The 27,977-nt window shown below is 45.8% G+C and overlaps 1 protein-coding gene and 1 non-coding gene across 6 annotated transcripts in view; one reads left to right on the top strand and one right to left on the bottom strand.

The window, feature by feature from the left end:
* Positions 1 to 27,977, top strand: part of IRAG1 (inositol 1,4,5-triphosphate receptor associated 1) — a 120,192-nt gene that overhangs the window by 66,503 nt on the left and 25,712 nt on the right. For 4 of the 5 annotated variants that reach the window (XM_065943765.1, XM_065943767.1, XM_065943769.1 and 1 more), the window contains 9 exons: positions 35 to 87; positions 289 to 336; positions 1,502 to 2,119; positions 3,978 to 4,056; positions 10,311 to 10,434; positions 18,121 to 18,151; positions 20,521 to 20,661; positions 21,130 to 21,261; positions 23,621 to 23,762. In XM_065943765.1, the coding sequence (XP_065799837.1) occupies positions 35 to 87; positions 289 to 336; positions 1,502 to 2,119; positions 3,978 to 4,056; positions 10,311 to 10,434; positions 18,121 to 18,151; positions 20,521 to 20,661; positions 21,130 to 21,261; positions 23,621 to 23,762 (1,368 nt within the window). The remainder of the gene's footprint in view (positions 1 to 34; positions 88 to 288; positions 337 to 1,501; positions 2,120 to 3,977; positions 4,057 to 10,310; positions 10,435 to 18,120; positions 18,152 to 20,520; positions 20,662 to 21,129; positions 21,262 to 23,620; positions 23,763 to 27,977) is intronic. The other variant, XM_065943766.1, reaches the window with a different exon arrangement.
* On the bottom strand, positions 8,474 to 8,545 carry TRNAG-UCC (transfer RNA glycine (anticodon UCC)). Its single transcript has one exon. It is a non-coding gene; the product is annotated as a tRNA-Gly (tRNA).

The raw sequence follows: 27,977 nt of genomic DNA, 5'->3' as shown, positions 1-27,977 counted from the left end.
TGGGCGTCACTCACCAGCATCTGGACTATTTTAGGTTTGGATGTGTGCAGCGACCCACCATCCCCTCTGCCTGGAGCTCCACCACAGGTAACGGGGCTGCTGTGGGATCTCTGTGCCGGCCAGTCTCTTGTCCTACCCCTTAACTCCTGAGAGGCCCCCCGTGACCCACTGGAGGTGGGGCTGCTGGGTGGGGGAGGCATTGACACCACTGTAGGGTCTCCTTGAGGGTGTTTCAAGAGGAGATAAGTCTCTTCACGTTGCTGGCTGACTCGTGTTTACTTTCTCCAGCAGAAGAGGGATGAGGCCGAAGTCCCTTCACCTCACCTTGGCGAGTCTGTGAGTTTGGGCTCTGCCCAGCTGGGATGATTGGAGTGTGGGAGACACAGTGTCCCAGAAGGCTAGGCCCTGGGCAGCCTGCCAGTGGGTGTGTGTGAGTGGAAGGTCCAGGCTGAGGAAGCTAGAAATTTCCTCTGCCCTTCATTGACTGGAATGGTGAGGAGGTGCGGTGGGATTTAGTGGGAATGACCTCCATGGTGGTCCTGCTCATAGCCCTAGACCCCCAGTCAGGCTGCTGCCAGAGACCCGGGGGACCTCTGGACCCAGCAAAAGTCAGGCAAGTCTGCTGTTCCAGTCAGTTTGCATGAAAATTGCAGGCAAGCTCCAGCCCCTAGTTGGGGCTCTTCTTGGGGGTCACCTGGAAAACTTTATCTTGGCTGATGAGAAAAAGAAGAGTCCCACACCTGCTCAGAGTCAACTGCTCAAGGTGGTGTCAAGGGCAGCATAGAATATAATCTCATCTATTAATAGAACTGGGTCTGGGATAGAGTCCTCTATTAGAGCGTCAGCACACACATAGGACAGCCACACAAATACCCACACAGACCCACATACACCTCACAAAGCAGGTTTCCCTGGGAAATGAAAGAATATAGAATCTTAGCACTTCTGAACAGTAAAATGTCAGCTTTGCAAGAATCACCTCATTCAGTGATCTGTAGCCTCTTTTGGATCATAGAACTCTGAGAAATTATTGAAAGCTGTGGATTCCCTTCCCAGAAAAATACATACAGCCCATGAACAGCACATATACATTCGCATATAATTTCAGAGAGTTTACAAACCTGATGGGAAATCCGAGGCCCTAAGAGTTAAGGGCCCTGCCAGGCAGTAGGGCTAGAATCTGGGGCAGTTGAGTCAAAGCCAGAACTTGTGACTGCCCCTGTGCTGCCCTCCGTCCCACTGTCCTCTGCAGCTCCTAGCCCTCGAGAAGCTCTTGGCAGGTTTTGAATGGCAGGTCCCCTTGTCCCGTCTGTTTTACAAACCCCAGGCTTGTTTGTGGGTTCCTTTTACTGGCTCAGATGTGACTTTGCAGTCCTCCCTTTCTACCTAGCCCACCCCCCTTAGCAGGGTCTGTGGGGTAGAGACCCCACGGCAGAAGTGAACTCGCCCTTCTCCTCTCCAACCTGCCTCCGGGGTCCCAAATTTACCCTGTCTCTTTCAGAATGTTCTCAAAGGGCTAGCTGACCGGAAGCAGAATGACCAGAGAAAACTGTCTCAGGGCAGGCTGACTCCCCGCTCTCCCACAGTTGAGAAGTCCAAAGAAATTACAATAGAACAAAAGGAAAACTTCGATCCCCTCCAGCACCCGGAGGCCATACCCAAGGGCCCAGTTTCCGGCCCAGGCAGTGGTGGGAAGATGGCCCTTAACAGCCCCCAACCTGGCCCTGTGGAGAGCGAGCTGGGGAAGCCGCCGGCAAAGACAGCCAAGGAGGGCAACCCGCTGCCCAGAGCTCCAACCCAGGGCTCTGGGGGGACGGCTCCCCAGGCCCCCCAGGGGAAGAGTACAATCGGAGAGCCCACGGGGTCTAAGGTTGGTTCCAAAGCTGAGCTGTGGCCCCCGACGTCCCGGCCGCCCCTGCTGCGGGGGGTCTCCTGGGACAGCGGCCCCGAAGAGCCCGGCCCCCGGCTGCAGAAAGTGCTCGCCAAGCTGCCGCTGGCTGAGGAAGAGAAGCGTTTTACAGGCAAAGCTGGCAGCAAGCTGGCCAAGGCACCCGGACTCAAAGACTTTCAGATACAAGTGCAGCCTGTGCGGATGCAGAAACTGACCAAGCTTCGTGAGGTGGGTTTCTGGGGCCTCCTGGGCGGGCTGTGCATGCAGGTCCCCACCCTGGGCTGAGGACCGCTGGGCTGAGCTGGGCCCTGGAATGGGGTGGCTCTGGCCCAGACGTGGGCCTTGGAGAGCCCTATATGTCCCCTACCCTGATAAGCCAGACCCGCTGGGCTATGCACTCTGCATAAATATCATCTTTGAGGGCTTTTACCCGTTCACTCGGGCGAGGTCAGTTGGGAAGTAGCTGCCACACAAAGCCACATTTTGAGGGGAAAATGGGTGTATGGAGGGGTACATGGGCCTTCAGTGCTGGGCTGTGTTTTCCCCGCTCCAGCCAGAGCTAATGCCTTATGAGCAAGAAGTCTTTGTGGAATGCCCTGTCACCTTGGACAGACAAGGATGGAATGGCTTTACTTTCTGTCATGCCCCCAAGCTTTCCTCCCTGTTGCTTGTTGACAAAGGGCCTCAAATCCATCATACCTGGCCAGGAAGGGCTGCTTCCTCTTGGTGAATTTCTTCTAGTATCTGTGATGTCCTCAGCTTTCACTGACCATCAAACCAGACACAACTGTCTGTCATGAGGCTACCACCCTAAGTAGGGAATGACAGGGGGGCATCCAGAGATAGGGGGAGAAAGCTCTGGATGTGAGGAAGAAAAGAGGTTACTGAGGTTACTAAGGTTTCCTGAGCCCTCCTTCCCTAGAGGGCCAATCCAGACCACAGGCCAAGGCAGCCAGGACTCCACAGGGTGGAATGATGCCAAGGAAGCCAAATAGTCAGGCACTTGCCTTCTTGGGCTTCTGGGCATCAGAGGGCAGGCCCAGGCAACAGGCTACCCCCAGACCCCTGCATTTCTCTCTTCAGTAAAGTACAAAGAATCTGGAAGCCCGATTTCACTAACCACTGCCCTGCATCTGACCTCATCCCCAGCCCCGCACCGCTACCCCAAGCCAGGGTCCTGAGAGCTGCTTGGTTGTGGGCAGCTGGCTAAAGAAACAGGTACAGGGCCCTGCCTGTGACTTCCATTTGGGCCAGAGCTCCCTCTGCTGGCCTCTTCCTCTCCTTCATCCAGGAGGCAAACGGCCCAAGTGGCCTCTGCTCCAGGGACACTGGAAACCCTCTTAGAAGGCACAAGTCATGGGGCTGAGGAGCCCTGTCCAGCAGTTCCTCCTGGGGGTGCTGGTCTTGGACTTGGTACAAGTGTGAGGCTTCCTGTGCCACATACCTGGAGTCAGCAGCCCCATGTCTCCCCAGCTCTGCTGGTGAGGCCCCCAGCTGCAGGGGCTGCTGGCCTGCTGCCTTGAGGTGGCAATCTGCAGTCCTCATTGATTTGGAGAGTTGAACATCTCAAGAGGTGCCATCACAGGCCACTGAGGAGCTGGGGGCAGGGGAGGCCACGAGTCCCGGAAGCGGGCACTCACTGCCCAAGAACAACAAGGCAGGAGGCTCTGGCCAGCTCCGAGCACAGCCATGAGATCACAGAGATTGTTTCCATCTTTGGCAACCCCACACACACCCAGGGGACCCTCCTTTCCCCAGAGCCCCGGGCTCTGCTTCTGTTTGTCCTCCAGCCTTCAGCCACCGTGCGGCTGGCCGCTCTCTCGCTCTGAGGCTCACAGGCCTATTTTAAAAGGTGGCTGCGCCAAGAACAAATCCTGACTCAGGGAATGGGGTGCTGAAGCTGGAGTTTCTAGCACCTTTCTGGGCCGGGAGAGAAGCGATCTTCCTAGTGCCCCTCAGATGTCGTGACGGTCCGTGTTCCTAGTGTCGGCTCCGTGAGACTGAGCAGTCACAGAGCCAGAGAACCGAGGGGAGGAGTCCAGCGTGAGGTCGCCATCTGAAATGTTGTCTTTCTTTCCCTAAAAAGGAGCACATCCTGCTGAGAAATCAGAACTTAGTGGGGCTCAAGCTTCCAGAACTCAGTGAAGCAGCCGAGCAGGAAAAAGGTAGGTGAGATTGAAGAGACACTCTCCTCAGGCTAGGGCTGGATTCATTTTCTCCAGATCAAAGAAGCTGAACGTGTAAACACTGCACTTCCTGTCAGGGCCTTTGTCCGTCCCCGTGGCGAGTGTGGGCCGGACGCAGAGCAGGCCCTTGCTAAATATTTGCAGATGGATGAATGAATGAATCAGAGGGTGTTTCCTGCTCACTCAGAGAACCTCCAAACTTGCCTCCTTCCAACCAGCCCCTGTTCCAGATCCTGCCAGCCCTCCCTGAGTCTCATTAGCACCTAGTGGGTCTGGAAGGGTGACCCAGGCCTGAACTTTTGATGCTTCCTCTTCCTCTCACACCCAGGATGTCACCAGCTAGAACAGTTCCTCTTTTTGAGACATCAGAGTCATCTCTTGCTTTCTAATCTGCAGTCCAGACCCCAGCCCCTCCTTCCTGGGGACTGCAAGGCCCCACCCACCCTCTTGCCAGACTTATCTTCAGAAAGGAAGACTTGGGGGGAGGTCTTGCCTCCCCTCCACCCCAGACTCCCTCTCCGGATGGCTGATGCTCATTCAGTCATTCTCAGCACAGAAGCCTTCTGCCTAAGGACTGTTGTGTGTTCATGTCCACGGTGCCACCAGCTATGCTGGAAGCCCCCAGTCCGACATAGGGGTTTCCCAGGTGGCGCTACTGGTAAAGAACCTGCCTGCCAATACAGGAGTCTTAAGAGACATGGATTCAATCCCTGGGTCAGGAAGATCCCCTGGGGAAGGGCATGGCAACGCACTCTAGTATTCTTGCCTGGGAAAATCTCTTGGACAGAGGAGCCTGGCGGGTTACAGTCCACGGGGTTGCAAAGAGTCAGACGACACGACTGAAGTGACTTAGCACACAGTCTGACATATAATAACTAACACCTACCTATTCAGCATTGACAAGCGGATTCACAGAAGTAAAATATCCAGTAATTTTTTAAAGAACTAATTTTTTAAAAAATCATCTTTAGATGAGATCTTTGGAAAAAATATGATATAATCTTTACTTTTAATTTCTAACTTCTTTATTAAAGCAGGTCTAAAACCCTAGAAAAAGATTTATCTTAAAAATTTTGCCACAACCCCATAAATTCTTAAAAAGCAACAACTTTTTATTCTCTCCGGTGTATATGTGTTAGTCACTCAGTCGTGTCCAACTCTTTGCGACTCCATGCACTATAGCCCTCCAGACTCCTCTGTCCATGGGATTCTCCAGGCAAGAATACTGGAGTGGGTAGCCATTCCCTTCTCCAGGGGATCTTCCTGACCCAGGGATCAAGCTCAGGTCTCCTATATCGCAGGTGGATTCTTTACCATCTGAGCCACCAGGGAAGCCCAATTATTTCTCCTTAATTGGGGTAGCAAATCTGTTTTCTAGCAATTTATATTTATAGTTATATTTGTATTTGTCTTACTAATACTTCTGAATTTTGTTTTATTTAATAAGATATATGTATCTGAAGATTTAAGATTCTGTTACCTCAAAGACTGGGCTTCCCAGGTGACTCAATGGTAAAGAAACTCCCTGCCCAGGAGGGGATACAGATTTGATGCCTGGGTCGGGAAGATCCCCTGGAGGAGGGCATGGCAACCCACTCTAGTATTCTTGCCTGGAGAATCCTATGGACAGAGGAGCCTGGCATACTACAGTCCAGAGTGTCACAAAGACACCAGACACATTGAAAGACACCAGACACTGTTAAGTGGTATTTGGCCATGAAGTCCAATCTCCTGAATTCTTGTCTAGTTGCTCTTTCTATTGATTTTCACTGAATCTTTATATCTAAAATATAATGAATACTCTTTTAAAAAAAACAGCAAGAGGGGAGAAGTAACTGATTATACACTTAGAACATATTATAAGGCAGTAATAATTAAAGTGGTGTAGTACTTATCAGAATAAAACAGAATCAAGGGCCCAGAACCAGTCTTGATATACATTTAAAAAGGATGCAGTGTATGATTATCTAAGCCACAAAGTAACAAGAAATAGAAACACTTCAAAAATACCATTGAGGTACTGTTGCTGTTGGTCTGTTTAGTTACTAACTCACGTCCAACTCTTTGTGACCCCATGGACTGTAGCCCACCAGGCTCCTCTGTCCATGAAATTTCCCAGGCAAGAATACTGGAGTGAGTTGTCATTCCCTTCTCCAGGGGATCTTCCCGACCCAGAGACAGAACACGCCTCTCTGCATTGGCAGGTGGAGTCTTTACCACTGAGTCACCAGGGAAGGAAGTCCCTTGAAAGAGCGCTTGGATGTTTATACATTCTGGATCTCTATTTCCCCCAGATCTTTATAAATGCTACACTGTATTCAGTATTGCTGAGAAGTCTAAGACCAGCTTATTTACAGCACCTCTCAATCTTCACCTTTCCCTGTAGGTGGCTTACTCTTAATATGAGGGTAGTTGGAGAAGCATTTCCATATCCATATATAAAGATCTATATAAGATATATCTACATACATAGAAAGAATAAGATTATATATACATGTATTTTTTTCTGTAGTGGTGTGCTTTTTCAGTCTGCAAATTTGGCTTTTCACTCCATGGAGGAAATTTTTTCTTCTCTCATGTCTTTGACTCTGTTCTTTGTTCCTTTTGTTTTTCCCCTACTTCAGAGCCACCATAATCTGGAAATTTCTCATCAGTGTCTCCACTGTAGGTCCATTATTCTACCTCTCAATACTTGAATCTTTCTTTCCTTTTTTATTCCTTGAGCTCATCTCAGTTTCCTCCACTAACTGAACTTGAGGCTTTGTTTTTATTTCTTCATATTTCCAACATATTGGTTAGATCTATATTTTTAGAATTTTTTGCTTTTTAAATTATTTTTGGTCTAGAGTTTATTTTCTCAGATTGTAATCTTCTTCCATCTTATGCCATCCTCTAATTTCACCTCTGGTTCTTGTTTTCATTTTGGGGTGGGGGGGTTCTAATTTCCCCTTGAATCAAAGCACTTGTGGCATACCCTTGACACAAAATGCATTTTCGACGTGTTTCTTGCCTCTCTGCTTCCATCCTGACATCTGTGTCCTGCATATTTCCTTTCTTCTTTCCTTTATACCTTCCTCCCCACTTTCCTTCCTCTTTTGACTATTTTTGTGTAGTTGCCATGACATTTGTTTTCATTTAATTTATTTTTGATAAGAACATTTCTACCTGAAGTTTCTCTGGACCTAGATATATCGTGTAGATCAATTTTCATTGACTTCTTCCTACCTCTTCTGAGATCTGTCCTCCTGGCAGCGCTTAGCTGAGGACCGGGTATTTTGTGTCTGCTTGGTCACTGCCTGGAGAATGGGGAAAAGGGGAAGTTCAGACGGAGCTGTGGGTGGTGGTGATTGTGGGTTGGTTTCTGCTCTTTTTCTATAACTTTGTTCGTACAGTAGCACTTGAATTTATTACAGCGAAGTGGGGGGGGGGGAATATATCTATTCCCTTGGGTGGGCAGTAGTAAGGCATGGATTATTTCACCTATTCAGGGTAGAATTATAGGGACAATCTACCCAGGTGTTTATTTTCCACCCTTGACCCATGCATTGCCAGCAGCCACTCTCACTCTTCTGCCAGAGAAAGGAAAGAAAAGACAGACAAAATTCAAAGAGTTTGGCCACTCTGCTATTTCTCACAAGTGCAGGATGGGTGGGTCAATTTTCAGCTGGGGTTTTCCATGTGTCTTCTGCCACTCACTCCATCAGAGGGACTTGTTTGATTTATTTTCTCATGTATCTTCCTTTCTGGTAAATCCCTTTATATTGTCTGAAATCGTCAGCTCTGGTAGAATACCGTGTTATCATTCTGCTTTTCCTTTCTCCTCCTCTCCTCCTCAGTATGAAAAACAAACAGCAGGATAGGCAATTTTTCATCTTGTTGGAGTGTTGTTTGGTGGGGTGGAGATCTTTCTACTCCAGAGAGACTTTCTGAACACCTCTGCGTCTGCCCACTCACCCCTTGGCCCTGTTCTCTTCTGGCTCTGTAGTCACAAAAGTGACTACAAAAGTTTGTCACAACCTTACTATTACCTCTGATATCTTCCTCTCTGGACTGATTCTTTGAGGGAGGAAGAAAGAGTTAACAAGGTTGGGAGCTCTACATTTATTTCTAGGAAATTTTTTCTCTGACCATTGTTTTTAAAGATTATTATCTTTTCTTGTATTTGAGAGTTGCGATATATTTTTAGTTGACTTAAAATTTTTTTGTTGGCATTGTTGTCAATTTGGCTGCAATCAGGAGGGTGGCTGGTTCTGAGAGCCACTAGTTCTAAGATCACCATTTTAAAAAATAATATTTACTTATTTATTTGGCTGTGTCAGTTCTTAGTTGCAGCATGCAGGATCTTTGATCTTCACTGTGGCATGTGAGATCTTTAGTTGATGCATGTGGGGTCTATTTCCCTGACCAGGGATCGAACCTGGGCCCCTGCATTGGAAACGCAGAGTCTTAGCCACTGGACCACCAGGGAAATCCCATGGGATCACTCTTAAGACAGCTATTTTAGGGGGTGGGGTTCTACCTAGGGGACTTTTCCAGGCAAAAACCCCCTCATATGACTTCCCTATGATTATTAGATCTTGTATATTTCTGTCAATCCTATAGATTTCTCAGGAGCCCACTTCTTCATTATCTCCCTGCTGGGTGCAGTGGGGATACATAAATGCAGAGTAAGGCCAAAGGCATCACAAGGTTTGCCATCTGTCACATGGAAATGTCAGAGAGCAGTGTCAGGGCAGAACTCAAGAGGTAACAGGTAGCTAAGAGAACTAGCTATGTGATATAAGTAGAGTCTCATATCCCAAGAAGGATTGCTGACTGCCCTGGCTCTGACAGATGGCTTTCCAGACTTTGCTGGATGCCTTGAGGACCAGGAATATCATCAACACTGTTCAGTTGTTGGAAAGATCTAAGCATGTAAACATTCTTCACCTAGAGCCAAAGTATACCTAATCATCTCACCACGTGATCTCGCTTGAGGAGGCTTCTAATTCATGACTCCCAATCTTCGCTCCATTTACATGGCTACTACAACCTTGCCCATAGTCCTGATCTCAGGCCTTGACTATCGTTCTGGAAATCTGCTAGGCCCAAACCCATGAAAGATGGTAAAAGATGGATAACTATATAAAGTCCTGCAATGGAAAGTAAGCGTTGTATGAGACATTGATATTTGATTTAGCTCAAGTAAAAGAGATTTGAGACTTTTAATTCGAAGTGTGCTATGAGCCCGTAGGGCACAGCAAGTCTATGCCAGATGAATAACTGAGGTCAATGCAAAGGACACTGCCAACGTGCTCCAGAGACAAGAGTTTGATGGAGCGCGTTGGAGCCTCTGGGGTAGCAATAGCCAGAATGTGCGGGCATGGGATGTTTCTAGAGGCCACGCTGAACAGTTGGGAAAATGGAGAAACGAAGCTTTGGAGCTCTCTGTGAACATGAGAAAAATTTGTGGGAAAGAGGAACACTTGGCTTTGTTATTTCTGTCTTCAGAGCACAGACTAAGGAAAGGTTTAGGAGACATTTGAAGAAAAAAAAGCTTTTTATTGGTCCTGAGGCAACTCAGGGCAACTAACTCAGAGGCAACTATTTCAGAGATCCACAAAAGATCAAAGATCTAGTGACCTTAGTTTTACTCTGGAAAAACCCTGTTTCTACTCCTATCTGTTGGAATATGGAAGCAAATGCTTATTTCTAAGCAGGACACAGATTGTGGAATTCATTATAGGAAGATTAGTTGGGCAGCCGGCCTCCTGAGAAGCCTGCCAAATAGAGGGGACTTTTCTAAACAGTATAGCCAAAGAGCCAACCAGCTTCCAATTGCCAAAAACCAATCTCAGACCCTGGACAAAAGAGACTGCTTGGTACTGGGGGGAGCAGTGGGAAGAACAGAGAACTTGGAGCAGATAGAACTGTTTGTAGTCCTTGCCATTTACAAGTTCTGTGACCGTAAGCATGGCCAAAGGGTTTGATTGGATATACCCAAATGAACTTTTTGGCCAATACAATATTAATCTTGCTGAGTCTTGGTTTACCCACCTGTAAAATGGGATGATTAAAGTCTAGCTCATTGGGTTATTGTGAGGATAAAATAACAATTATGAAGCCCCTGGCATATAACCAGGTTCTAATAAATGTTAAAGTTCTTCCTTACCCCCTTAAGCAAATTGCCAAGAATATTACTGTGATTTCAAACAGACACTTTATAAGTTAAATGCTTTTTTGTGTTTTTCCAGGACACCCTTCTGAACTCTCCTCAGCTATTGAGGAAGAAGAGTCAAAGGGCGGGCTGGATGTCATGCCCAATATTTCTGATGTGCTGCTTCGCAAACTGCGGGTCCACAAGTCCCTCCCTGGAAGGTAAAATCAGGGCATGAGCTGCACAAGAGCACACACTGGGTGGCCACTGTGTTTGACTCTGGATGGAACACAAGAGCACCAGACTTGAGTTTGGACCCCAGAAGGGTCAAAGTCCAATAGTCCAGGTAGGGCTAATGCACCCCAAACAAAAAGAATAATAAAGGGCCAGGTGAGGTGGTTCCAACTCAGAAAGCAGGTAAGGTTCATAAGGGAACATTCTTTTTGTGATGCAAACAATGCCTTCGAGAAAGTGAAGAAACAACCCAAAGAATAGGAGGAAATATTTGCAAAGCATGTGTGTGATAAGGCGCTTGTTTCTATGATATATAAAGAACTTATAATTCAATAACATAACATTTGTGAAATTTTAAAAATAACTTTAAAATTTTTATTGAAATATGGTTGTACAATATTATATAAGTTACAGATATGCAATATAATGACTCACAATTTTAAAAAGTTGTACTCCATTTATAGTCATCATAAAATTTTATATACCCTGTTTTTGTACAATATATCTTTACAGCTTTTTTTTTTTTTTTTATGGTTTGTACCTCTTAATCCCCTATTCCTATATTGCCCTTCTTCCTTCCTCTTTCCCTCTCCACACTGGTAACCTATATCTATAAGTCTGCTTCTCTTTTGTTATGTTTACTAGCTTGCTGTATTTCTTCAGATTTCACATAAGTGAGATCATACAATATTTGTCTTTCTCTGACTTATTTTACCTATCATAATGCCCTCCAAGCCCATCCATGTTGCTGCAAATGGAAAAGTTTCAACTTCGTTTTTTATGGCTGAGTAGTATTGACAACTAATATCTTTAAGTGGACAAAAGATTTAAATAGACATTTCTTCAAAGAAATACATACATACATATGTATGAGGGGTCAATGAACACGTGAAAGTATGCCCAGCATCATTAGTCATTCAGTTCAGTCACTCAGTCGTGTCTGACTCTTTGTGATCTCATGGACTGCAGCCCACTAGGCTTCCCTGTCCATCACTAACTCCCAGAGCTTGCTCAAACTCATGTCCATCGAATCGATGATGCCATCCAACCATCTCATCCTCTGTTGTCCCCTTCTCCTCCTGCCTTCAATCTTTCTCAACTTCGGGGTCTTTTCAAATGAGTCTGCTCTTCACATCAGGCGGCCAAAATATTGGAGCTTTAGCATCAGTCCTACCAATGAATATTCAGGACTGATTTCCTTTAGAATGGACTGGTTGGATTTCCTTGCAGTCCAAGGGACTCTCAAGAGTCTTCTCCAACACCACTGTTCAAAAGCATCAATTCATCAGTGCGCAGCTTTCTTTATAGTCCAACTCTCCCATCCATACTTGACTACTGGAAAAACCATAGCCTTGACTAGATGGACCTTTGTTGGTAAAGTAATGTCTCTGCTTTTTAATATGCTGTCTAGGTTGGTCATAGTTTTTCTTCCAGGGAATAAGCATCTTTTAATTTCATGGCTGCAGTCACCACCTGCAATGATTTTGGAGCCCAAGAAAATAAAGTTTGTCACTCTTTCCATATTTTCCCCATCTATTTGCCATGAAGTGATGGGACCAGATGTCATGATCTTAGTTTTTTGAATGTTGAGTTTTAAGCCAGCTTTTTCACTCTCCTCTTTCACTTTCATCAAGAGGCTTTTTAGTTCCTCTTCACTTTCTGCCATAAGGATGGTGTCATCTGCATTATCTAAGGTTGTTGATATTTCTCCCAGCAGTCTTGATTCCAGCTTGTGCTTTATCCAGTCTGGCATTTCGCATGATGTACTCTACATATAAGTTAAATAAGCAGGGTGACAATATACAGCCTTGACATACTCCTTTCCCAGTTTGGAACCAGTCCATTGTTCCATGTTCTGGTTCTAACTATTGCTTCTTGACCTGCACACAGATTTCTCAGGAGGCAGGTAAGGTGGTCTGGTATTCCCATCTCTTTAAGAATTTTCCACAGTTTGCTGTTATCCACACAGTCAAAGGTTTTAGTATAGTTAATGAAGCAGAGGTAGATGCTTTTCTGGAATTCTCTTGCTTTTTCTATGATCCAACAGATGTTGGCAATTCGATCTCTGGTTTTTACACCTTTCCTAAACCCAACTTGAACACCTGGAAGTTGTCAATTCAAGTACTGTTGAAGTCTAGCTTGGAGAATTTTGAGCTTTACTTTGCTAGTGTGTGACATGAGTGCGATTGTGTGGTAGTTTGAACATTCTTTGGCATTGCCTTTCTTTGGGATTGAAATGAAAACTGATCTTTTCCAGTCCTGTGGCCACTGCTGAGTTTTCCAAATTCGCTGGCATATTGAGTGTAGTACTTTCACACCATCATCTCTGAGGATTTGAAATAGCTCAGCTGGAATTCCATCATCTCGACTAGCTTTCTTTGTAGTGATGATCCCTACGGCCCACTTGACTTCACACTCCAGGATGTCTGACTCTAGGTGAGTAATCACACCATCATGGTTATCTGGGCCATTAAGATTTTTTTGTATAGGTCTTCTGTGTATTCTTGCCACCTGTTCTTAATATCTTCTGCTTCTGTTAGGTCCATACTGTTTCTGTCCTTTATTGAGCCCATCTTTGAATGAAATATTCCCTTGGTATCTCTAATTTTCTTGAAGAGATCTCTAGTCTTTTCCATTCTGTTGTTTTCCTCTATTTCTTTGCATTGATCACTGAGGAAAGCTTTCTTATCTCTCCTTGCTGTTCTTTGGAACTCTGCATTCAGATGGATATCTTTCCTTTTCTCCTTTGCCTTTTGCTTCTCTTCTTTTTTCAGCTATTTGTAAGGCCTCCTCAGACAATGATTTTGCCTTTTTGCATTTCTTCTTCTTGGTGATGGTTTTGATCACCACCTCCTGTACAGTGTTCTGAACCTCTGTCCATAGTTCTTCAAGCACTCTGTATCAGATCTAATCCCTTGAATCTGTTTGTCACTTCCACTGTATTGTAAGGGATTTGATTTAGGTCATATCTTAACGGTCTACTGGTTTTCCCTACTTTCTTCAGTTTAAGTCTGAATTTTGCAATAAGGAGTTCATGATTTGAGCCACAGTCAGCTCTGGGTCTTGTTTTTGCTGACTCTGGAGAGCTTCTCCATCTTTGGCTGCAAAGAATATAATCAATCTGCTTTCGGTATTGATCATCTGGTGATGTCCCTGTGTAGAGTCGTCTCTTGAGTTGTTGGAAGAGAGTGTTTGCTATGATCAGGCAAAATTCTGTCAACCTTTGGTTGGCCTGCTTCATTTTTACTCCAAGGCCAAACTTTCCTATCATTCCAGGTACCTCTTGACTTCCTACTTTTGCATTCCAGTCCCCTATGATAAAAAGGACATCTTTTTCTGGTGTTAGTTCTAGAAGGTCTTATAGGTCTTCATAGAACCTTTCAACTTCAGCTTCTTCAGCATTAGTGGTTGGGGCATAGACTTGGATCACTGTGATATTGAAAACTTTGCCGTGGAAACGAAAAGTGATCATTCTGTCATTTTTGAGATTGTACCCAAGTACTGCATTTTGGACTCTTTTGTTGACTATGAGGGCTACTCCATTTCTTCCAAGGGATTCTTGCCCACAGTAGTAGATATATTGATCTTCCAAATTAAATTCACAGATTTCGGTCCATTTTAGTTCACTGATTCCTAAAATATTGATGCTCACTCTTGCCTCACTCCTGTTTGACCACTTCCAATTATTTACCTTGATTCATGGACCTCACATTCCATGTTCCTATGCAATATTGTTCCTTACAGCATCTGACTTGACTTCCATCACCAGTCACAACCACAACCAGGTGTTGTTTTTGCTTTGGCTCAGCCTCTTCATTCTTTCTGGAGTTATTTCTCCACTCTTCTCCAGTAGCATATTGGGCACCCGCATCTTTCAGTGTCATAACTTTTTGACGTTTCAAATGTTCATGGGATTCTCAAGGTAAGAATACTGAAGTAATTTGCCATTCCCTTCTCCAGTGGACCACATCTTGTCAGAACTCTCCACCATGACCTGTCCATCCTGGGTGGCCCTAAATAGTTTCATGGCTCATAGTTTCATTGAGTTAGACAAGGCTGTGATCCAGGTGATCAGTTTGGTTAGTTCTCTGTAACTGTAGTTTCCATTCTGTTTGCCCTCTGATGGATAAGGATAAGAGGTTTGTGGAAACTTCCTGATGGTAGGGACTGGCTGTGGGGAATCCTGGTCTTGCTCTGATGGGCAGGGCCATGCTAAGTAAATCTTTAACCCAATTTTCTGTTGATGGGTGGGGCTGTGTTCTCTCCCTGAAGTTTGGCCTGAGGCCAAACCATGGTAGGGGGTCCTCCTTCAAAAGGACTGTTGTATTCAGTGCCCCTGACCCCACGGAAGGCCACTGTCTACCCATGCCTCCACTGGAGACTCCTGGACACTCATAGGCAAGTCTGGCTCAGTCTCTTGTGGGGTCATTGCTCCAGTTTGTGGGTTTGTCTGCTTGATGGCTCTATGGTGGGGCTCACATGCCTTGCTTCCCAGGTCTGCTGCTGCCAGAGTCCCTGTCCCTGCGGCGGCCACTGCTGACCCATACCTCCACGGGAGACACTCAAACACTCAAAGGCAGGTCTGGTTCAGTCTCTTGTGGGGTCCCTGGGTCCTGCAATGCACAAGGTTTTGTTTGAGCCCTCTGAGCATCTCTGGAAGTTATGGGGTTTGATTCTAAATGTGATTTTTCCCCTACTACCCTTTTTGAGGCTTCTCCTTTGCCCTTGGATGTGGGGTCTTTTTTGGGTAGGATCCAACATTCTCCTGTCAATGGTGGTTCAGCAGATAGTTGCAGTTTTGGAGTTTTCAGAGAAGATGAGCACATGTCCTTCTACTCTGCCATCTTTTAGGTGCCTTCCTTTCATCACTTTTTAGTCATTAGGGAAATGCAAATTCAAATGGTTTATCATGAATAATAACGTCATTAAGTCAGTGATTTATCATTTATCATAAATGGCTAAAGTGAGATATAATTTTAAGTCTCTAGAATAGTTATAATAGAAAATATATGCTGTGCTATGTTTAGTCACTGTCATATCCAACTCTTTGTGACCCCATGGACTGCAGACCTCCAGGTTCCTCTGTCCATGGAGATTTTCCAGGAAAGAATACTGGAGTGGGTTGCCATGCCCTCCTCCAGGGGATTTTCCCAACCCAGGAATCGAACCCAGGTCTTCCACATCGCAGGCCCATGCTTTCCTGACTGTGCCACCACAGAAGCACAATAAAATCATGGGCAGTAGCAAATGTTGGTGAGGATGTGGAGGAATTGAAATTCTCAGTAAAATGGTACAGCCACTTTGAATAACAATTCATCAAAAAGTTAAGCATACAGTTATTGTATGGCCCAGCAATTCCACTCCTACATATATAGCAGAGATGAAAATATGTGCCCACACAAAAACTGGAATGTTAATGTTCAACCGCAAGCATTTTTCATAATAGCTAAAAATGGAAATAAACCAAATGCCTATCAACTGATAAACAGATAAGTAAAATGATATATCTGTAGAATAGAATACTATTCAGCCATAAAAATGAAGTATTTGTATATGCTACCAGGTGGATGAACCTTGAAAACATTATGGTAAGTGAAAGAAGTCAGTCACGTGTTGTATGACTCCATTTTTATGAGATATCCAGGATAGGGACATCCACAGAGACAAAGTAGATTAGTGATTGTCTAGGGCTCAGGATGGGGGTTGGGAGAGTGACTGCTAATTGGTTCAGAGTTCCTTTTGGGGATGATTAAAAAGTTCTAAGGTTGACTGTAATGATGTTTGTACACTTCTATGAATATACTAAAAACTACTGAATTACAAATGTAAGAGAATGAAAAAAAAGGGAAGAACAGTAAATGCAAAGGCCCTGGGCCCACATGAGGTAAGTGTGTTTGAAGAGGAAACAGCCAACATGGCTGAAGAGTGAGAAAAAGAGTCTGGTAGGGGACAGTTCACAGAGGCCCTTGATTTTATCTAAGGCCTCTTAAGGCAGTTTGAATTCTGAGGCCCACAGTGACATCCAAACTGGTCTCCTCAAACGTCATCACCTTTCTGGAGGGTAATGGCTTTGCCGCCTTGCCTGCCAGTGACAGTTCATGAGGCAGAGCTCTCTGCTCTGGGAGCTGGCCTTGTCATGCAGTTCTTTACCTAAACCACACTTCCCTGAGCCCTCAAGGCCTTGTACAGTAAAAAAAAAAAAAAAAGTTCTATAGAAAAAAAGAAAAGCAGCCAGTGAGTAATCAAGGTTGAAAAATAAGTTTGGTTAATAATTGATGAAAATATGTAATTTTCACATAATGTCCAAACAAAGTCAAGAGTCAAAGGTAAGCTCAGTAAATTCTGATACACCATTTAGGCAAGATGTGCATGCTCTATAGGAGAATTGAGATTGTTGGCTGGTCCCCAGAGGAAAGAGCCTGACGGATGGGGTCGTGGCAAGAATTGCAAGCATCCAACATCTTTGCACTTGTTTATCTCGTGCTCTGTACTCTGCTGACTGGATGGCCGTGGGGTCTTGTTGTCTCATCCTGACAGGAAGGTTCTCATAGTCCCTTGTCAGGGGTGAGAACCAGCCCCTTGCAGAGACTGCTGACCCCTACCTTTGCTCTCAGGGTCCCTCCACACCCGTCAAAGGGAGGAAGCTGTGTTTCCTGAGAGCCTTATCGATGGCACGCTGTGTTGCCAAGTCCTGTGACGCCGGTGGGACTCCTCCTCGTCCTCCCTCCCCAGCACAGGAAAGGGCCCGTGTGTTATTTACGTTGTCCAGGTTTCTGAACTGGGCTAGCTTTAGTCACCTGCCAGAGTGGTGGCAGAGTGAGCGTGCAGAGTGGAGGATGCTTGCTGGGGGAACCACGCCCTCTGCTCCAGCTGGAACTTTCTCGCCCGATCTGATTCCAGCCATCAGAGGAGGTCTTTGTAGGGAGAAGAGCTCTAGCCACTCTTTCCTACCATTTATTCTCTGGCTCACATGCACCCTTGTCACAGTCCTCAGGGGCAAGAGAAGCGTCAGGCTTTGCAGACCTGAGCAGCCCCGGAAAAATGATAATGGCTGTTCAGATGTATACAACTCATAAAGTATAGAGCTTGTGTATTCTCTCATTAAGACTTCACAACGCGTCTGTTAGTAATAGTCAACATCTCCTGAGTGCCCACCAAGTGTAGGCATCTCATGTATATACACAGATGTACACATACACGCATATACATACGTATATATGCTTGTATATGTATATACACATAAACAATTGTGTAGATGTCATATATGTATGAAAATAAACCCACATATATATGCATGTATTGTATACATATTTTTACACACAAACACGTATTCTTTATAAGACTCCTGCAAGATAGGTACTATTCCCATTTTACAGATGAGCAAACTTAGATTAAATAGCTCATCCAAAGTCACAGTTAGTAGAGGCACTTGGAGAGCACTGACCCCAGAATCTAATATTTTCCAACACACTTCCTCTGTAGGAGTCAGTGTCTGGGCGGTATCTCACTGGTTATAGAACTCACGCAAATTGCACCCTGCATCTTTTCCATCTCGGCAGCCCTGCTTACTCCAATTCCTGGAAACACCTGGTCTGCTGGTGGTTCAAAGGCACCTTTGGGTTTATTTCATGGGTTGGACAAAGTTCATTTCTGTGTCTTTTTCTTTTTCACAGTGCCCCTCCACTCACTGAAAAGGAAGTCGAGGTAAGTAATTCCAGTGCTTTATGAAATTGAGTACTTGGGCATGAGTGGATTTATTCAAAACATTCCCTTCTCCAGCCTCTGCTCCTGACGTTTGTACACAAACATGAGAACGAGTGACCATGGAGGAAATATGGGCACTGTGATCAGACCAATCGAACCAGTCGTCCCCCCACCCCACCCCACCCCACCCCAGCCCAGTTAATGGAAGATTTTAACAACTTTGGTCAGGGATAAGAAGGTAATTGGAAGTCCCATATTTCTTCAAAGATTGTTTCCTTTAAAACATGACTTAGGTACACAAAGTCAGCTGGGAGGCTGCAGAGTGACATCAAATTTATTTTAAAATTATTAAAATAGGGTCAGATTTCATCTTTCAAACTTTGGAAGAAGAGAGTGCTTTCCTTCTGAGTGTTTCAGACATAAGGAAGCCAGTTCAGCCACGGTGAAAGACTGTGAGGGCAGCTCTCTCCCCTCGACTGATTCCCCGCAGGGCCTCCTTGTCTCTGCAGAGATGCTGTCCCAGTGGGGGTGGTGAGAGAGCTGGGAGGTATTTCATTCTGGTGAAGGGGTAGATGCAAAAAGAGAATGCATCGGAAGTGAGACAGTGAGAACCTCTGACACCAGCAGTAGTTTGTTTCCATGGCGATTATGTTGGTGCTGATAGAAGGAAGGGAACAAGAACATAGATGATTCCAGAATCTTTTCACTCCAGGTTAGGATGGAAGGTCTTCCAATCTTATAGCATGGTTTACCCTGATAACAAGAAAGCGAACATACCCTTTCTGAGACACAGTGGACCACATGAGCAAAGAGAGATAGACAATGTGAAATACTGGCACAGATAGTAACAATTGCCTGGCACACAGACATGGCACTTACAGCCCGTGACACACACATGTCCGTCCTTTCAGCTGACCCTCTCATCAGCTCTGAGAAACAGGTAGAGTAGGAAGCAGAACAAAGGAGGAAACTAAGGGACTAAATGACTCATCTGAGATCCCATACCCAGTGCTTAGCAGAACCAACATTTGGATCCTCATCTTCCGACTGAATTTAGGGCACTTTATATTGCACTGCTTTTAAAGGGGATAACCCAGGTACAGGGAACAAAACGTTGACCATTACTGGTAAACCTGACTGGGGTTTGGGCAGGACAGGAAAACCCCACCCACTGACATTGGTGGAGATGGCCGTGGGTGGTTTGGTTAACAGTGCGCTCCTGTCCTCAATGTGTACGGACACAATCCGTGGTCAGCACAGTCAAAGGAGCACAGGCTTTGCAATCAGTCTGAGGTCGAATCCTGTCTCTGCTACTCCTTTGTGGCCCCTTAATGACCTCTCTTGGTCTCCGTCTCTTTACCCATAAAATGGACACAGCAGTTCCTGACGCAGAACGTGGTTGAGGGATGAAATGAGCTAACGTGCATGAAAGTCCTGGCAGTGCTGGCGCAGAGAACACATTTGATATAGAGACAATTTCAGTGTTGCTCTCATCATCTCATTGAGTAGCTCAGTTTTTGGTTCTCCATCTGGAGATGTCTACGCACCGTGGACCATGTTACCTGAACCTCAGATGTTCAGGCAGAATCAGCTCACCCGAAGGGTGGAAATCTGCTACCACTTGATGCAGGCAAGGCAGATGAAGGCCATTGTTTCCTTCCTGTGTATAGAGTCCATCTGTCTGTCTCTCCTCTCCAGCAGTTTCCTACTAGTCCAGGAATTCCATGTGTGATGAACCCCAACTTTCAAAGTTCATTCATGCAGGCTGCATTTTTGGCATGGAATACTCTTTCCAGAAAACTTCTCCTACCAGAATCATACCTGGTTTTATTTAATCTCCTGGCAGCTTCTAAAAGCCGCTTTCAATGTAGGATTTGGAATATTCAGGTAAGATGCTGATTGAAATGTGCTTTGGATCAGCAGGCTTACATCTCAAGTGGGGTTTCTTTAAATACGGTAGTTTCATGCGAAACCTCCAAAACTCACGTGCCATAAATCCTAGCTTGAATCCAAATTGCTTACACAGTCAGCTCTGTTGCCTTGAGTTTATCTAAACCCAAATACAGGATGTTATTTTCTTGACATTTAGGAAAAAGCCAAGTGTTACTGTCTTATTGTTTATCAGTAAAACGCGTTTGGTCTTCTGGTCCTGGGAAGGACCTAGCACGGACCTCAACTTGCTGTTTCATCATCTTTTGTGCAGTTTGCTCCATGAAGGGAGAGTTTCATTTGTACTCAGCTGCTTGGGGTGGGGTGGGGGATGCTGGTTCCATGAGGTGATGTAAATGCTCATGCAAAAAACTCACCGGCAGCCTTGGTCCCTTCAGTACCTCCTCCTAGCACTTCTTCCACACTCTTGTTCCCAACAGAACGTGTTTGTACAACTGTCCTTGGCCTTTAGAAATGACAGCTACACCCTGGAATCTAGAATTAACCAGGCGGAAAGGGAACGCAACCTGACAGAGGAAAACACGGAGAAGGAACTGGAAAACTTCAAAGCTTCCATTACGGTAATTGCAAAGCCTGATTGGCGAACCTTTGCAGGAGGGACTGTCCCCAGGGACTGGGCCAGGTGTCCCGCTTTTCTTAGTCACCAAGAAGAGTCTCATGAAATGAGAAATGGGGCTGAGGCCCTGAGCCAGGCAGAATCTTCCTCAGAGAGCTGAGAGGAGCTGAGACTGAGATCCTGAAGACCTGGTTACCTCAGGGCTGTGTGTAAGGGCTTTGAGCCGTCAGCAGCTCTTCGGGAAGGGGGCTGGGTGACCTGGGATGGCAGAGGGAGCACCTTGGGCACCAGAGACCTGGATGTGATTCCCTTCCTCCGGGCTGGCCAGGTATATAGTGTCCACACTGGGCTTCTCCAACCCCAGAAACAGCTGCAGCTGGTGGCCTAGAGAGGCCCCTCCGCTTGGTCAGGACAGTGCAAGTCAAGTCTTGGTCTGTGAGGACCCCAGGTGATGTTCCTTCTCCCTCTCCAGTCCTCAGCTTCCCTCTGGCACCACTGTGAGCACCGGGAGACCTACCAGAAGCTGCTGGAGGACATTGCTGTCCTGCACCGCCTGGCTGCCCGCCTCTCCAGCCGTGCCGAGATGGTGGGGGCTGTCCGCCAGGTGAGCTCTGCTCCGCCTCTTGTAACTGGGGCCGCAGTGTAAGCACTGACAACTGCAGACCCCACTGACTGATGCCTTCCTCTGGGCCAGACATCCTATGTCCGCAATTGCAATTATTTCAGAGTATTTTTGGCAGACCATTAAACTCTTAAGGTGCTCCCCCAGAATAAACTTTTATGCCAGTGGTTAAGAACCCTCCTGCCAGTGCAGGAGATGTGAGAGATGATGGTTCAATCCCTGGGTTGCGAAGATCTCCTGAAGGAGGGCATGGCAACGCATTCCAGTATTCTTGCCTGGAGAATCCTAAGGACAGAGGAGCCTGGGAGGCTACAGTCTGTGGGGTCACAAAAAGTCAGACACAACTAAAGCAATTTAGACTGTTGCACGCTACCTTCCTTGGAGATTTCTAATGCATGTTGGCATAAGCAAGGCTTTGAGAAATCCTGTAATGAAAAATCCTGTTTAGTGTTACCTGTATAGTTCTCAAAAGTATTTGAATAAAGAACCACCCCTCCTTTTTTTTTTTTTCTCCCTATAAAATACCTACTCAACTCCCATGGAATTAGTGTTTGGCAAAACATGCTTTAGGAAAACCTGCTTTGTTTCATTAGTCCTCCCCAGTAACCTTGGAAAGATATTCCTCAATAAAGATGTGATGTCTCAGCAAGGTAATAGCACTAGTGATGGGAAAATCTGGGATGTAAGCCCAAGTGTGGCTCCCCTGCAGCCACTTTGAAGTCTTGAGGCACACAAGGTACTGCCCCCACCCATCATGGTGTTGTGGGGCCAGGTGGCCTGAGTTTTCATTCTGATTCTACCAGGGTTCACTGTGTGACCTTGGGTCAGTTAACGAGCTCTCTGTGCGCCAGCTGCTCCAACTGTAGAATGCAGTGTCTGCCATACAAGGCTGCTGTGACTCCTGTAAAGCACCGGGATGTTGTTGTCACTGTTGCTGTTACCATGGGTCTGTGTTCCATGTGTCCCACGATGCAGATTGCATGGCAGGGGTGTTCCTGGGGCCCGGCCCTGGGCAGTTCTCATAGAATGAAAGAAGAACAGGCCACAGGGCTGTCCCACCTGTGTTCTTCTAGGGAAAAGTCACCCAACGTTCCTGGGAGGCAGCACCCAGGAAGCTATTCCAGCTGGGAGCAGCACAAAGTGAGAGCTTTAGGGAAGTGGCTGGTCTCAGCTCAGGGCTACGGGGACTTTGTCCAGGGTTTGGTCACTGAGCATGCCCCTCTGCAGACAGGGAGGTCGTGGGCTCTCTGAGGGCTTTGAGAGGTGTCGGCAGAGAAGACGCTTCACTTTGCACAGTCCTTGCGAACGTGCTGCTCACTCCAGCCTGCACCCTTCTCCAAGTGGCTTCCGAGTCTCAGTCCTCAGAGTCCTCTCTGGTTCCACTGGACTGGTTCAGGCACTCATCCTCATTTTCCTTGTTGCTCTAGCTGCCACCCATCTTGTTTCCTTCAGACCAGTCTCCACGGATGAACTGATTATGATACTCTTTTAAGACATTCAATGGCTTGCCTCTTCCTTCAGAATGAGTCCAAACTCCTTATTCTAGCACTCAATTCAGCTCTTCTCACCTTTTCGTCTTGTGAACAAACCCAACCATTTGCTGATTCCTACATAAGCAGGATGACCTGTGCTTTCCTGGCTTTCCAGACAGTTCTGGTATATGCCTATTGCCCCAGCACAATTCCTGTTAAGTAAGTGAAAGTCACTCAGCTGTGTCTGGCTCTTTGAGACCCCATGGACTGTAGCCCGCCATGTTCCTCTGTCCATGGAATTCTCCTGGCGAGAATCCTGGAGTGGATTGCTATTTCCTTCTCCAGGGGATCTTCCCAACCCAGGGATCGAATCTGGGTCTCCCGCATTAAAGGCAGATTCTTTATTTTCTGAGCCACCAGGGAAGCCCATGATTCCTGAAGGCATCTCCTTTACTCTCCAAAGGATTCCGTCTGGAGGGGGAATCCTCACCTTGATACAAGCCTGGTAATGTCCTGCCTCTAGACCTTGGCTCTTGGAGTTCCCTGGCTGAACGCTCTTTGTCTCTCATGCTCATAGCTACGTGCCCAGATGCCGCCCACGCCCTACAGCACTTCACCCCATTTCATGAAGCCTCCCCTGACCCATTCTCTGCAGAGAGGATTCTGTTCCTTCTCCTCTCCTGAGGCTTTATGGCTAGGCTTGTTCTTGTTCTCCTTGAGGGCAGATGCCTGAGCCTGTTTCAGCTCACACCCCAGACAGCAAACTCTTAGAGAGTAGAGTCATATCCCTGTAACCTTTCAAATCCCACAGCCCAGAGCCTGGCTCAGATCAAGCAGGGCTGATGAACTTTTCCTCTCCATCCCTGCAGGAAAAACGCATGTCGAAAGCAACAGAAGTGATGATGCAGTATGTGGAGAACCTAAAGAGGACGTATGAGAAGGACCATGCAGAGCTCATGGAGTTTAAAAAACTTGCAAATCAGAATTCAAGCCGTAGCTGTGGCCCCTCTGGTAAGGAACTAGACTCCTGCCCACTGCCCTACCTTGGCCCTGATGGATCCAGGCTAGGATCACACCTATGCGGCAGTCCCAGGATCTATGTCAGGGTGAGCAAGGCTTGCTGCCCCACCCAAAGCTGCCCACAAGGGCCTTGCAGCCACTGCTTCCATGAGCCCTGGGGGTCTGGAACCAGAAAGCATGAATGGCCCCCAAGCAACTCCTGAGAAAAATAACCAGAGAAGCTGACTAGTAATGCAGAGCCCATAGGCTGCAAGAATTTAACCTCCTCTATGAGACTGACTGGTGGCTCAGCTGGTAAAGAATCCTGGCTGCAATACTGGAGACCTGGGTTTGATCCCTGGGTTGGGAAGATCCCCTGGAGAAGGGAAAGGCTACCCACTCCAGTATTCTCACCTGGAGAATTCCATGGACTGTTTAGTCCACGGGGTCGCAAAGAGTCAGACATGACTGAGCAACTTTCACTTCACATGAGACTGACAGACCCCAGACCTCAGAGTCTTTGTGCTTTCGGGTCCCCACTTTGGGCAGCACTTGCTAAGGAATTTGCATTTTTATTCTGGAAAGCATTAGGGATCCAACCAGAGATTTTAATCAGGGAGTTGCCATCATCATGTATAGTTTAGAAGATTCCCTCTGGCAATAGTGTGACAGTTATATCACTGGGGTAAAGACAGAGACAGGGAAACCCACGAGCCAGCTATTACAGGAGTCCAGATGAGAGGTGGAGTCTGGGCAGTGGGGGTGGAGTGAGAGCCTGGCTAAAGGAGTTACTGCTAAGATAACTAGCGGATCTGTGGGCAAGACAAGTGCTTTAAAGAAAGACTTTTTTTTTTTTTTTTTTTTTTAGTTCTAGGCAGATTGCTATAGAACCACAGAGAGAGGGCCACCTGATTTCACTTGATACTGAATTGCAGTGTTTTTTTAATCTTTTATTGAAGTATAGTTAATATACAATGTTGTGTTCATTACTGTTATACAGCGAAGTGACTCAGTTTTTATACATATGTATATACATTCCTTTTCATTTTCTTTTCCACTATGGTTTATCACAGGATTTCAAATGTAGTTCCCTGTGCTATGCAGTAAAAGAGTTGCTATGTTTTAAAGTAAAAATAGGAGTTTTCCAGACTAGAGGGGGAAATACACCCCAGGTGGAGGAAACAGCATGTGCAAAGATGTGGGGGTTGGGGTGAGAAGATTCTGAAACAAACCGTCTTATGTTTGGTTGCGGTGTTGGAGTGTGTCAGTGACAGGCTGAAGGTAAGACTTGTTAGACCTGGGCCACATGCCAGGCCCTGAGAACAATCTGGGTGTTTGCCCCGCAGGCAATGAGGAGACACCGTGAGTTTACTCCAGCTGCCATGGTCAGATCTTATTTTTAGAACATTGCTCTGACTTCAGAGTGGATGATGTATTAGGAGTGTACGTTGAGGAGTGGAGAGATGAGTTTGGAGGCTTTGCTGCAGTCCAAGGGGAGGAGGATGGTGCTTTGGGCCAGGATCTGTCCTTGGGAGCTGCCAGGGTTTGAGCTCTGGCTGATGAGGGTGGTGTTAGCAGGAGAAAACAGACCAGGAATCCCTATGGAATGCAAACATCCGTGTTACCAAGAGCAGGAGGAGGGAAAGTATAACAGATGGAGAAACCTTTATAAACAGGAGGTTTCACAAGTTTCCTGGGGAATATCAGTGATACTTCCCAGAGTCCAAAGGCAGCACACACTCACTCCAGACCGTCTGTTTTGGATCTTGGCAGCAAGACTCCTGACCCGCATGCATCTGGGCCTCTAACAAACCTCTCTCTGTCAGTGTTGGAAGTTGGAGAAGCTGCCACCAAAGAAATCCTAACACGCAGGCTCTTGCATTATTGTCCTGCAAGTTCGCAAGGTCTCTTGCAAACCACCTTACCCACAGTGTGTGGAATGAGCACAGTCGCCCATGAGTCTCATCCATTAGTTCTACAGACATTTATTGAGCACCTCAGATGTGTGCCATGTGATACTGGACTAGAGAGGTGAAGGGTAGCCTGCGCCTGACCCAAGGGAGCTCCCAGCCTGTGGTGAGGGCAGGGCAGGGTAAGTGGTGCCATGACAGAAGGAAGCAGACTTTGTGGGGAGCACATGGCAGAGTCCCACGTTCAGTCTGGGGGCACAAGAAAGTGCTTACGTTAAGACGGGAGCCGGTAGCTGAGTGTTGAGTGGTGAATGTGTGGTTTTCACAATCTGGTTCCACTCCACTGTTTTTCCAAGGTACACTTCAGTTTGGGCTGGTACAGAGGGGCCAGACACACCCATCAGCTGCCCTGTGACCATTCCCTGATGGTGCTTGTTCCTTAAGCTTTTATATGACTTCTTTGTTATATATGTAATCTTTCTTTATGCCTGAGACTCTGAAGACTACAGGGCAAGAAGAATATCTCTGATTTCAAGAAAGGTGGTACACATTCAAAAGAAAAAAATAACATCTATTTGTTTTTCTGAATGTGAAACATGCCAGTTGTCTGCATTTTGGATTAAGGTAGATTTCCAGAGGTGTAAATACTGCCTCAGGGGAAAGGAATATATATAAGGTTCTTAAATTATTTCCAAATAACCCATTGATATTTCCATTTAATGGGTAACAGTAATGCTCAATTTATCATACCATGGACAGCCCTGTCTTTTTCTTCTTTTCTCTTTAAAAATATTTTTTACTTTGAACCAATATTGTACCTCTTCTCATAGTTTTAATTTGTATTTCTTGACATTTATTTTCAAATGTTTGTTGGGCCTTTGTATTTCTACTTGTGTAAATTCTTTAATTCTTTGTCCCTCTTGTGAGATTGGTTTTTTTATTTTATGAACTCTTCAAATACAAAGAATATTTTCTGGTACTGCTATTTTGGCTGACTGGAAAACTTGAAAATCCTTTGACTACAAATACTTAGAAATTTCTGCTGGATAAAGTGAATCAAACATTAGCCTAAAGGAATAGCTGAATCCACAAGAAAAGAAATGGAAATACTCAGATACAAGAAAAGAAAAGAGAACTGAAACCAAGCTGACCCTGCAGCTTCCTTGGGGATAAGAGTCAGCCTCAGCTATCTGGACTCTGGGCTTTTGCACTCACATGCAATCTGAGATGAGGCCTCAGCGACCCCACAGCAGGGAGCTGACTCTGAGCCTCCTATAGAAAGTGAAGACTTTCCAAGGACTGCATCTTTGGAACAGTCACCAAGTCACAATGGAACAAATCAAGGAAGTTTATCTGCTTCGCCCGGGACTCTGGTAGGAAAAAAAACTTTCTCCTTCCTCACAGGAAAACTGCAAACCCACAAAGTACATGCCATAACAGAAGAGATGATGCAATATGCAGAGATTCTGAGAAGAACATCACAATGGTACTGCTAAGAGCACTGTTGGAAATAAATACAAACCACTATGGAGAGACACACCCTGTGCCCAGGAAACACAGAATCCTCTAAGTAAAACTTCACAGGAGATGAGTTGACAATATAGAATTATAAAATAAAACAATCTACCATCAGTGAGAATCATCAGACACCCAAACAATAGGACTGTATCCTAAACACAGCAGATAATAAAGCAATCTTAAAAAGTTTTTAAAGTTGTGTGTAAAATTAGAGGCATAAAAGAACAAATCAAAAATATGAGAATAAAAGGATACAATTATAAAAAATATAATCCTTGATATGAGGAATAGAGGCATGAAAATTAAAAACTCAGTTGTTTAGGCATGGTAGTTACTTTTAGCTCAGCTATTCAGTCACTCAGTTATATACGACTCTCTTTTTGGTAGTCGGACCCTTTGGTAGTTCCTATAGTTGAAGCTGTTTCTCAGTATTCACATCTCCTCCTGGGCACACTTCTCTATCCCCGTGAAGTTAGGTGAGGCAATGTGATTTGACATTAAATGTCAGTGGAAGGACATGTATCACATTTGAGCTGAGATCCCTAAGAACTAGTATGCAATTTGCCCTGTATTTCCTTCCAACAGACATGATAATCATCCCTGCTCCAGAATAGTAGAAGCTCCATCAGCCTGTGTCCTGAGTGAGGAAATGCAGAGCAGAGCCTGTTGCTGACTCATAAGCAATGTAGCAAAAGCAAGAAATAAATCTTAGTTGTTACAAGCCACAGAGACTTCCTGGTTGTTCAGTTCAGTTGTTCAGTTCAGTTCAGTCGCTCAGCCGTGTCCGACTCTTGGCAAC

This window comes from Muntiacus reevesi, chromosome 9 (assembly GCF_963930625.1).
Source record: "Muntiacus reevesi chromosome 9, mMunRee1.1, whole genome shotgun sequence".
Lineage (NCBI taxonomy): Eukaryota > Metazoa > Chordata > Mammalia > Artiodactyla > Cervidae > Muntiacus > Muntiacus reevesi.
The sequence above is the reverse complement of the archived record's forward strand: the minus strand, read 5'-3'. Positions and strand labels throughout refer to the sequence as shown.